General features: G+C 38.6%; 1 protein-coding gene across 1 annotated transcript; it reads right to left on the reverse strand.

Moving 5' to 3' along the window:
- Window positions 1-820: 820 nt before the first annotated feature.
- On the reverse strand, window positions 821-11,558 carry LOC131648697 (uncharacterized). Its single transcript, XM_058918431.1, has 3 exons — window positions 11,470-11,558; window positions 1,964-2,648; window positions 821-1,702 (listed from the first exon to the last, which is right to left on the reverse strand). Exons 1-3 carry the CDS (start codon window positions 11,556-11,558, stop codon window positions 821-823), a joined length of 1,656 nt encoding a protein of 551 aa, XP_058774414.1.
- Window positions 11,559-12,678: the final 1,120 nt, after the last annotated feature.

The raw sequence follows: 12,678 nt of genomic DNA on the forward strand, positions 1-12,678 counted from the left end.
AGCTACAACGAAAGACTTAAAAACAAAGAACTCTAAAAGTTTCTCAAACAAAAACCCTAACGTCAACAGCAGCACCTGCGTGGAATATATAGCCTTCATAAAATACAGCAGCTGGGCCTTGGATCCACAAAATAGTTTTAATCCTAATAAAACTAATCTCCATAAATCAAGGAACTAATAATAATAATCATCCAAGACGTCCTTGAAACAGATCAGAATCCATCATTACCAAATAAAGCGCATAGGATCTTATCAGATCACTTAACCATAAATAGTAATAGAAAAGAACGAACAGCTGCGAATGTCATGACATCGGCCTTGACATCAGGTAAAGGCCTGCATAAGGAAAGACTTCACAACAGCAGAATGCATGTCATGACACCAGTTTTGACAAGATAGAACCACAATTAAGTTTTCCAAAAATTACAGCCAATCAACAACATCTACAAACTCCCCCTTTGGCAAATTTTTGGCTAAAACACTAATAGATGTAAACAGATATCAGAGCATACACAGCAGCCAACTACAGAAAAATAAATTCTGTAACAGAAAAATAAATTCTGTAAGCAACAACAGCAACTTGATTAATCACCAGAAAATCAGAAAACATCTACTTAATCAACTGTTACAGAAACCACTTGTCATTGTTAGGGAGAACCAGAGAAAACCCAAAATAAGGAAAACCACAAAACAACCATGTCCAAGAAAAACCAAAAGATCACCAAAATAACAAAACAACCATTACAACAAAACAACCACTACCAAATTACTCCCCCTTTTTAGCCACAAAAGGAGCCAAAACATATTCAGCTCAGCAGAGCTAATCATCACTGTCTTCATCACTAGAGCCACCAGGATTGTCATCACTTGAGCTACTAGTCCATTTAGCAGCATCACTACTCCCACTCTCAGCACCCTCAGCCTCAGCATCCTCAGCTTCTTCCTCAGCCTCTTTGTCTTCATCCATATTGTCACCACCCTTTTCACCAGCAAGATCATCATCTGTAGACTGCTCAAGACTGTGGATGAGATTTTTAAGTTTCAGCTTCCTGTTGTCCAACTCTTGACAAGTCTCTTTTAGCTCAGCAATAAGAAGAGCTTTGTTCACAGATTTGCTGGGTTGTGATGTCCCAGCAGATGTCTTGTCATCAGACCTCTGCAGCAGCTTGTAGTGAAAAGACAGAGCACTCTCCCTCTTACATACAGAATCTTTACTTTTCAGAATTCCAGGGTGTTGCTTGAGGATTATTCCACATATCAGAGATGGGAAAGCAATGGGAAGCTTAGTAGCAGAGGTACCAACATGCCTCATAGTTTGATCAAATATGTAGGTCCCATAGTCAAATTTTGTCTTGGTTCCCACAGCATATATGAATCTTCCTAGGCCAACAGCAATGGTGGAAGTGTGATTGGTAGGCACCCAGTTAGCAGCACCAATTTTGTGCAGCAATGCATACCTGACAGTAAGAGAACTAGCAGACAGTTTGCTCTTTATGGGCCACTTCTTAACCTTACCACCAGTGATTACCTTGCAAACCTCATTATCAGTCACTTCAAGCTCAGGTTGAGCCTCAGCATCTCTACCTAGATATAGGTTGATAACAGCAGGGGAAAAATCTATACACTTTCTTCTAACATACACCTTATGAAAATCATCAGTTGTTCCATCACCACAATCTTGAGACAAATTCACAATGAATTCCTTCACAAGCATTTCATAACACTTTGAAAAATGAGTAACAGTTTTAATCAAACCTGCAGCCTTGATGAGCTTCATGACCTCTTGACATTCCAGAGCATCATTTGCTAATTCTCTTTCCAGAGCCAGCCTTCTTTGATAGACAAACTTCCACTGGATAGCATTAGAAGCATAGTGCAAGTAAATGTTATCCAAAGGAACATCACGAACCTTTGTGGAGGATTTTGTGACAGCAATCTTCTTCTTGGATGGGATGTCAGGGACATCACTTAAGACATCATCTTCTGGGACAGAAACACTTCTTTCCTTCCTCTTCTTCACAGTAGCCTTGCTCCCTGTGGTTGAAGGTTCAGCAAGGACCTTCTTGTCCTTCTTTATAGTGACCTTCTTTTGAGGAGTAACCTGAGGTTTGGAGAAATCTTGATCACAAGCCTGTTTGCCCTTACGAGTCTTGACTCTATGAGAGATGCTAGAGATGAGTTCATCATCAACAATGTCAATAGAATCATCCAGATCATCCAGAATCACCACATCATGCACAGTAGGGCCTTCATTAGGGGTTTCTTTAGAAACAGCAACAGGAACCTCTTCAGCTTTCTCAGGCTCAGGAATTTCAGCATCTTTAGTACCAGATGTTTCAACATTAACAGCTTCAGATGTCTCAACTTCTTTGGCACCTGGGATCTTCTCTTCAATGTTATCAACCGATGTCTCAACATCACCCTGATCTTTGCTAGCATCATCTTGACCATCTTGATCATCTTTGCTGTTCTCAGAAGCAGACATCTGGGCTAGAGGAACGGATATCCCATCAACCTTGTGTCCTTCATTCAAGATTCTGGTGACAATACCTGCGATCGCATTGTGAACATAAGTAGAACCCTCTCTACCTTGAACAGAAAAGGTTTCAGGAACAGATCCCCCAGTTGATTTTCTTGCATGTATCTTTCTTGGTAGATTACGAACAGTATCGGTAGCAGGAACAGAGTTCAATGGCACAACATCCAGCACAACATCTTGATCACTCACAACATTTGGTGCCCTAGAACCTGATGCTGTTTCAGAGGTAGGAGAAGATTTCTTTGAGGGAGAACTCTGAGACATGTTGAGAGAAAATGGAAAACTGGGTAAAGGGTTGTGAAAGCAGAAACACAGAGAGATAGCGTGAGTGTGGAGGAGAGGTTTTGGAGGAATGGAAACCGTTTGGGTAACTTGTAAAAGGGGGGGCGGAAAATACACTTTAATGTGTAATGATATCAAAGATTTGGAGAGAGAAATAATGCTGGCCCCACACCCAATTAATTGCTATAATCCTTCACAAAGACAAATGCCTAGTTTGCTTCTTAGATTTTCAAATTGATTTGCATCCAAGGCTTTTGTGAAAATGTCAGCCAGTTGAAGGTTTGTAGCAACATGTTCCAAGGCAATTATTTTATCTTCAACAAGATCTCTAATGTAATGATGTCTAATATCAATGTGCTTGGTCCTGCTATGCTGAATGGGATTCTTTGAAATGTTAATGGCACTTAAGTTGTCACAATATAATGTCATGACATCTTGTGTGACATTGTATTCTGTTAACATTTGTTTCATCCAAACAAGCTGAGAGCAACTACTTCCTGCTGCAATGTATTCTGCCTCTGCAGTGGACAAGGACACACAATTTTGTTTCTTGCTGAACCATGAAATAAGATTATTACCCAAGAAGAAACATCCTCCTGAAGTACTTTTTCTGTCATCAGCACTTCCAGCCCAATCTGCATCACAATATCCAGTGAGAATAGGTTCACACCCATGACAATAGAGCATTCCATATTCACAAGTACCATTCACATATTTCAGGATCCTCTTGACTTGGTTGATATGGCTGATCTTAGGATCTGCTTGATACCTAGCACACACTCCAACAGCAAAAGCAATATCAGGTCTACTGGCTGTGAGATACAGCAGACTTCCTATCATGCTTCTATATAAACTTTGATCAACACTGGTTCCCTTTTCATCTTTGGACAACTTTAAGTGAGTAGGAGCTGGTGTTCTTTTGTGAGAAGCATTTTCCATTCCAAACTTTTTAACAATGTTTTTAGCATACTTACTCTGAGAGAGAAAAATTGAGTCTTCCATCTGTTTAACTTGCAGCCCAAGAAAATAAGTTAATTCTCCAACTAGACTCATTTCAAATTCTGATTGCATCTGATCAACAAAATGTCTAGTCATCTTGTCTGACATCCCCCCAAACACAATATCATCCACATAGATTTGAGCAATCAGGATCTTTCCTCCTTCATCTTTAACAAAGAGAGTTTTATCTATTCCTCCTTTCCTGTACCCATTACCAGTAAGAAACTCAGTTAGTCTCTCATACCAAGCTCTAGGGGCTTGTTTTAAGCCATAAAGAGCTTTTCTTAGTTTGTACACATAGTCAGGATGGTTTGGATCAGCAAAACCTTTAGGTTGCTCCACATAAACTTCCTCACTCAGGTATCCATTCAAGAAAGCACTCTTCACATCCATCTGATACAGTTTGAATTTTAGAATACAAGCAACTCCTAGCAGTAATCTAATTGACTCAAGTCTAGCAACTGGAGCAAAGGTTTCATCAAAGTCAATTCCTTCAACTTGAGTGTATCCTTGAGCAACTAGCCTTGTTTTGTTTCTGACAACAGTTCCCAGTTCATCTGACTTGTTCTTGTAAACCCATTTTGTTCCAATGACATTAGTACCTTTAGGTCTTGGTACCAGCTCCCATACTTCATTCCTTTCAAACTGGCCTAGTTCTTCCTGCATGGCATTAATCCAGAACTCATCTGTTAAAGCTTCCTTGACATTTTTAGGTTCAATTTTTGACACAAAACAAGAGTTTGAAACTACTTCCCTTGACCTTGTAGTAATTCCACTGTTGAGATCACCTATAATAAGTTCACTAGGATGATTTTTTTGAACTCTTATTGATGGACTCTTGTTAGGAAGTTTAGTCTCAGATTCTGTGATAGTAGGACTGCAATCATCTTCTCTTGTAGATCCTTCAGCTGTAATATCCCAGAATGTTCCGACATCTTCTGTGACATCTGCTTGATTGTGGACATCATCAACCACAACATTTATGGACTTCATTATTATTCTGGTTCTTGAGTTGAATACTCGATAGGCTCTACTGTTCGTAGAGTAGCCCAGAAAGATTCCTTCATCACTCTTGGGATCCATCTTCCTTCTGTGATCTCTATCAGCAAGAATGTAACACTTACTACCAAACACATGGAAGTATTTGACAGTGGGTTTTCTTCCCTTCCAGATCTCATATAGGGTAGTAGAGGTTCCTTTTCTTAAGGTAACTCTATTATGGACATAACAAGCAGTATTCATGGCTTCAGCCCAAAAGTAGATAGGAAGATTCTTAGCATGGATCATGGCTCTGGCTGATTCTTGAATAGTTCTATTTTTTCTTTCAACAACCCCATTTTGCTATGGAGTAATAGGGGAAGAAAATTCATGATGTATTCCTTCAGAGGAGCAGAAATCAGCAAACTTTTGATTCTCAAATTCCTTTCCATGATCACTCCTAATTCTCACAACACCATTTTCTTTTTCTCTTTGAACTCTTTGACATAGGTCCTTGAAAACATCAAACACATCTGATTTTTCTCTGATGAAATTTACCCAAGTGTATCTGGAGTAGTCATCTACCACCACATAAGCATATTTCTTTCCTCCAAGACTTTCTATTTGCATTGGTCCCATCAAGTCCATATGTAGCAGTTCAAGAACTCTGGAAGTAGTCAGATGTGTAACCTTTGGATGTGACATCCTGGTTTGTTTTCCTACCTGACATTCACCACATATTCTTCCTTCATCAATTTGTAGCTTAGGAATTCCTCTCACAGCTTCCAGAGAAATAATCCTTTTCATACCCCTTAGATGAAGGTGACCAAGTTTTTGGTGCCATAGCTTTGCTTCTTCTTCCTTAGAGCATACAGTAGAATAGCTGGATTCATGAGACACCCACAAATAGCAGTTATCTTTGGATCTGACACCCCTCATTACTACTTCCTTTTCTTCATTAGTAACCACACACTCAGCTTTAGTGAAGTTGACTTGGTATCCTTGGTCACAGAGTTGACTGATGCTTATGAGATTAGCAGTCAGGCCTTTGACCAACAAAACACCTTCTAAATTTGGCACTCCTGAACAGTCTAATTTTCCAACTCCTTTGATTTCTCCTTTAGCTCCATCACCAAAGGTTACATAACTAGTAGAATGACTCTTGATATCAACAAGCAGATTCTTGAGTCCAGTCATGTGTCTGGAACATCCACTGTCAAAATACCAGTCTTCTTTGGCTGAAACTCTAAGAGATGTATGGGCTATTAAGGCCATATTTTTAGGTTTCCATTTTTGCTTCTGGACGGGCATGATCTGCTTAGGTTTGTAGTAAGGAGCTTGATCTGGGTATCCATATAATCTGAAGCAAAAAGGCTTAATGTGTCCAAATCTTCCACAGTAATGACATCTCCATCTTTGAAACTTTCTCTTCATTTCACTTTTCTCGTGATGTTGAGTCACATGTTTTGACATCGGTTTCAACATCTCAGCTTCAGGTTTAGTTCTGCTACTATCTTGGCAATGTTTCTTTGCACCAACAAATCCTATACCAGACATATCTCCTGAACTTTTTCCAACCTGCAAAATCTCCTCCAACATATCCGTGCCACTGTTCAACATTTTTACAGATTTTGACATCTGATCAAGTTTGGATTGTAACATGATAATTTCACTATTCAGTTCAGATATAGTTTCACTAAGCCCTTTGTTATCAGCCTCCAACTGAGCTATGTATTTCTTCTGCTTTTCACCTTGTTGACACACTTCAGCACTTCTGATACACAGCTTTCTGTAGGAGGTTGCCAGCTCTTCAAAGGATAGCTCATCTTCACTAGAATCTTCATCAGAATTGCAAACTCCAGTAAGGGCTGTGACATGTTTGGCTGATTCTTCTTCAAAATCACTCTCAGAATCTTCATCAGACCAGGAGACTGACAAACCTTTCTTTTGTTTCTTGAGATAAGTAGGGCATTCAGCTCTAATATGTCCATACCCTTCACATCCATGACATTGAATCCCTTTGCTGTGATTGTACTTTTCTTCTGGTTTAGCTCTTCTGCCAGAGTCATAAGATCTACTGATGTTAGATGAGATGTTCTTGGCATTAGGTCTTGGCTTCTGATCCATTCTTCTCATAATTTTGTTGAATTGTTTGCCAAGCATAGCTATAGATTCAGATAGATTCTCTTCTCTACTTTCCTCTACTTCTTCTTGAGAGTTGGACACAAAAGCTATGCTTTTGTTCTTCTTTTCAGAATTTTCACTGATTCCCATCTCAAAGGTTTGAAGAGATCCAATTAACTCTTCTACCTTCATTTTGCTGATGTCCTGTGCCTCTTCTATAGCTGTAACTTTCATATCAAATCTCTTAGGTAGGGATCTAAGAATTTTTCTCACCAGCTTTTCATCAGACATTTTCTCTCCCAAAGCTCCTGAGGTATTAGCAATATCCAGTATATTCATATGAAAATCCTTAATACTTTCATCATCCCTCATCCTTAGATTTTCAAACTTTGTAGTTAGCAGTTGAAGTCTTGACATCTTCACTTTGGAGGTGCCCTCATGAGTAGTCTTGAGGGTATCCCAGACATCTTTGGCTAGTTCACACTGGTGCACCAGTCTGAAAATATTCCTGTCAATTCCATTGAATAAAGCATTTAAGGCTTTAGAGTTGCCAAGCGCCAATGCCTCTTCATCTTTGTCCCATTCTTCCTCTGGTTTAAGAGTTTTCTTGCCATCTTTATCAGTAATAACAGGATGTTCCCATCCTTTGTTCACAGCTCTCCATGCTTTACTATCCACGGATTTCAGAAAAGCCACCATGCGAGGTTTCCAATAATCATAATTAGAACCATCCAGAATGGGTGGTCTAATCACAAATCCACCACCTTCTTTGTCCATAGTACCAGAAAATACTGTCCCTAGATCTCACCCAGTAAAAACAGGCAGGGTGCCTGCTCTGATGCCAATTGAAATTCTGGACTCAGACACGCGATGTCTAACAGGATGTCACGACATTACTATCTGAACGTTTTTAAACAAAAGAACAAAGAGTAAACAGATAAACAACACAGGAAAGTTGTTAACCCAGTTCGGTGCAAACACACCTACATCTGGGGGCTACCAAGCCAGGGAGGAAGTCCACTATAAGTAATATCAATTAAAGGTAATACAAATCAAGATTACGCCTTTCACTTAATATCTACCCAATGCAACTTCAATCTAAACAACTTAGACCAGAGATCCTACTCACTCCCCCTCAATCACAGCAGTGATGAAAACTAACCAACGAATAACAAAAGAAGACACTCTTCAAGGACACAACTTGATCTTGCTTAAAAGCTTTGATCAAGTACAATTGTACTCTTGCTTAAAAGCTTTGAGTACTTCTTACAACTCAAAACAAAACGCCTAGGCCAAGACAATCATCATGATGATTGTTTGGCTTACAAGAAAGCTACAACGAAAGACTTAAAAACAAAGAACTCTAAAAGTTTCTCAAACAAAAACCCTAACGTCAACAGCAGCACCTGCGTGAAATATATAGCCTTCATAAAATACAGCAGCTGGGCCTTGGATCCACAAAATAGTTTTAACCCTAATAAAACTAATCTCCATAAATCAAGGAACTAATAATAATAATCATCCAAGACGTCCTTGAAACAGATCAGAATCCATCATTACCAAATAAAGCGCATAGGATCTTATCAGATCACTTAACCATAAATAGTAATAGAAAAGAACGAACAGCTGCGAATGTCATGACATCGGCCTTGACATCAGGTAAAGGCCTGCATAAGGAAAGACTTCACAACAGCAGAATGCATGTCATGACACCAGTTTTGACAAGATAGAACCACAATTAGTTTTACCAAAAATTACAGCCAATCAACAACATCTACAGTATGAATATTTGCTATTTAATTTCCGTCATTATTTAAATTATGCTTTTATTTAATTATGCTATTTATTTAATTATTTAATTTCCGTCATTTTAAATTCTAGAAGATGTATAGGTCGTAATTTTTGATGTAATAGTAATTAGGATTTTATTTCCTCGCACTTTACTTTCCGCATCTTCCCCACAGGTTTTTATTGTAACACCCCCTCCCCGAAGCTTTGTAATAGCGTAGGACATTTACTTTCCGCCCTTTATTTTTCTGCATGATATTAACTGCATGGTTAGTAAATAGGGAGTGCAAGATAATTAATTGAACGTAGCTCACTAATTCAAGATAAATATAGTCGAATAAAACCACATGATTGTGCCATACACACACCTTTAAGGTACCTCCTTTTATGCTGCCTTTCGATTAGAATAGTCAAGTCCCTTCGAGCGTAGGGACTCCTTAGCCTGTTGCCTTCGATAAAATCATCATAGTCCCTCGATATAAAGATCATAGTCCCTTCGAGTTGCCTATGATAAATATGATCTTGTCCCTCGATGTTGCCTCGATAAATGATGATCGTCCCTTCGAATGCTAAGGAGTCTTTACATGTTTCCTAAATGACTATTATATCCTTCCCTTAGACTACCTGCCCTCTTTATGGTAGGGACAGTCTTATGGCGAACGATGCTCTCGATGACCTTTTCAAATCCAATGAAAGACTTCCTGCCCTCTCATGATATGGATAGACCCTTTCGCCCGAAAGACTTAAAGAACATGAAAGACAATCTTAGGGTAGATGTTCTTAAATGCTTGGTCACACATTCAAACTTTCAAATTACTTTTCACACCTCCTTTTTTAAAAAAAATTCAAAAAGGCTACGCTTATTTACAAGCTAAAGTCCTTATTCAAATCTTTTCAATTCACACACGACACTTCTTCAAACAATTCAAACAAACAAGTGAGCTAAGCAATTAAGAGCCCATGGGTAACCATGGATACAAAGGGTGCTTATACCTTCCCTTTGTATAACCTACCCCCCGAACTCAAAATCTTTCAAAGGTCTTTCCTGTTCTTTTTGCCTTTCCAAATTGGATAAAATAAAAGTCGGTGGCGACTCTTGCTATTCGCACATTTCTTTAAAGTCAGTTCTCCCACCGTATTACACCTCTATATTTGTAGCTTGCATTAGCTCCTTTATCCAATATTAAACCTCTAACATATGGTCCTGGTTGAACAAGTCAGCCTTAAGGTTATGTTGGGCCTGCTCCAACCTATATCTGTAATTTTGAATCAATTAAGTACCCTGGCTCACCTTTCAGCACAGACCTCTAATTATGGGTTGAAGTCTTTTTAACTTTCTCCATAAAACATACATATGCTTGCCTTTGATATCATCCCTTTTCCAACAGCTTTTAACCTTTTCCATAAAATCCTTATCATCAATCATAGTATTTAGAAATCTGAATCTAGCTTGCTTATGATTCCAAGGTACTATTTGGTAAGGCAGAATATTGATTTTTTAGTGGGGCATGATTTGAGATGTGATTAGGAAGGACCTCATCAATCACAGTATTTAGAAATCTGAATCTAGCTTGCTTATGATTCCAAGGTACTATTTGGTAAGGCAGAATATTGATTTTTAGTGGGTCATGATTTGAGATGTGATTAGGAAGGACCTCAATTTCTCAAGTAGGGGACCTCAGATGCCAATCTCTATTACAGATTGCTCTATCAATTCTAGAAAAGATTATATAATTCTTCTGGTTATTCGACCAGAAGAATTATGGTCGAATAACTTTCTCCATAAAACATACATATGCTTGCCTTTGATATCATCCCTTTTCCAACAGCTTTTAACCTTTTCCATAAAATCCTTATCATCAATCATAGTATTTAGAAATCTGAATCTAGCTTGCTTATGATTCCAAGGTACTATTTGGTAAGGCAGAATATTGATTTTTTAGTGGGGCATGATTTGAGATGTGATTAGGAAGGACCTCATCAATCACAGTATTTAGAAATCTGAATCTAGCTTGCTTATGATTCCAAGGTACTATTTGGTAAGGCAGAATATTGATTTTTAGTGGGTCATGATTTGAGATGTGATTAGGAAGGACCTCAATTTCGCAAGTAGGGGACCTCAGATGCCAATCTCTATTACAGATTGCTCTATCAATTCTAGAAAAGATTATATAATTCTTCTGGTTATTCGACATAGTGTAATGGTTACCCTTAGTAACATGTTCAAAAAGCTCAACATCATACATCATATTTTCTAGGTCTTCAAATTCTCCATAATGTACAAAGCAGCCTTCAACTCTATCATTAATAGTCAAAACATTGTTGTAGTCCCCAATCATCATCCATGGATCACTAATGTTGTTAGCTAATCTTCTAATATCATCCCAAATTTTCCTTTTGTTGACTAGTTAATTATGGGCATAAATAATTGTCATCGAATAATCCCTTTGGCCATGTGTATTAAGCATTTCACACTGAACAAATTGGTCAGAGCTATCGGCTTTTTTGATCTCCATAATTTTCTTCTTCCACATAATCCATATCCTTCCGTTATGGTGGTGCTCATAGTTATCCATTCATTGCCACTTATTTCCAAACCTACTTCTCACTTTATTAGAGTTATTTTCTTTCACTCTAGTTTCAAGCAGAGCTATGCAAGGAACTTGTAACTTATGAAGATGATCTCCTATTTCTATGTGCCTAGGTCTTTTATTGATACCTCTTACATCCCAAGTAATCATCATGATCTTTTGTCATACAATATTTGTGATTCAATTCCATTCCATAGCACACCAAATCCATTACTGCATCTTATTCCGTCATCAGCTTTTGGTTTATCCTCTACCATTATCCCCTTACCTCTTGGTTTAAAGGATAGCACCACTGTCCAATTTGCATTTTCATCTCTTTTCTCTGGAGGCTCTGGTGTTTTTTCCACTAGTTTTTTGTTTCTCTTTATCTTGTACCTCAGTAGGTTGTTTAGTTGCCCAGACCTTTTTAACAGCTTGTTGCACAGGCTTAGGCTCACAAACATGCCCTATTTTGTTAGAAACCTTACAGAATGGTGGTTTCCATTCATATTCAACTTTTTGTTGGAATTTGTGTCCTTTAGGGTCTCTTATGGTAATATGCTCCTTCAGTTTTGTGGTGACATCAACTTCCACTAACACTCTAGCATAAGATACCCTTAACTTTTTTGCAGTACATTCATCCGTCAATATTGGTTTGCCAATTGCGCTAGCAATCTTACCAATACTCTTCTCTCCCTAGAACATGGGTGGTAATTGGGGCATTGTAACCCAGATTGGCATGACCCTAATCATATCTTCTTCCAAAGTAAAAGCATGACTTCATTCATGCAAGAACATAGGTTTTCTGTAAATTGTGTAAGGTCCCCTTCTAAGCACTTCATCTCTATCTTGTTTGGACTTATATCTAATGATAAAATTCCCTTCATCATTATAATATAGTTCAGGTAGGGATACAAAATTCCATATGTTGGACATGTACTTTTTCACCGCATTTATGGACGAATCCCCCCTAAGACATACATTAGTAGCCCATTCTCCGAGAATTTCAGTTCAGATAATACATCTTGTACCTCAATAATGACCTCAATTTCTCCATTAACAACTATAGGAGCAGTGTATTCAATTTCAATACCATTGGAAGGGAGCCGATTACCTCGAATTATCTCCACCATCGGTTGCTCTGTTGTCTTCCCAGCCTTTAAATCTTCCATTTCCTTCTCCTCCTCAATGATAGTTTCGAGCCTTTTCCCTTGTTGTCTCGAGTTAGGAATCTGAGTTCCCACTTGCGATTAAGTCCCCTTCATCATGTTCTCCTTCGATGTGCTAGCTTCATTTCTGAGCATGTTAACTCCTTGTGCGTTTGGGTGATGTGAGAACACCCTCACCGCCGCCAGAGGTGTTGTCGCCGCCTGTTTCTTCGGCCTGCCACGTCCTCTC

This window comes from Vicia villosa, linkage group LG2 (assembly GCF_029867415.1).
Source record: "Vicia villosa cultivar HV-30 ecotype Madison, WI linkage group LG2, Vvil1.0, whole genome shotgun sequence".
Lineage (NCBI taxonomy): Eukaryota > Viridiplantae > Streptophyta > Magnoliopsida > Fabales > Fabaceae > Vicia > Vicia villosa.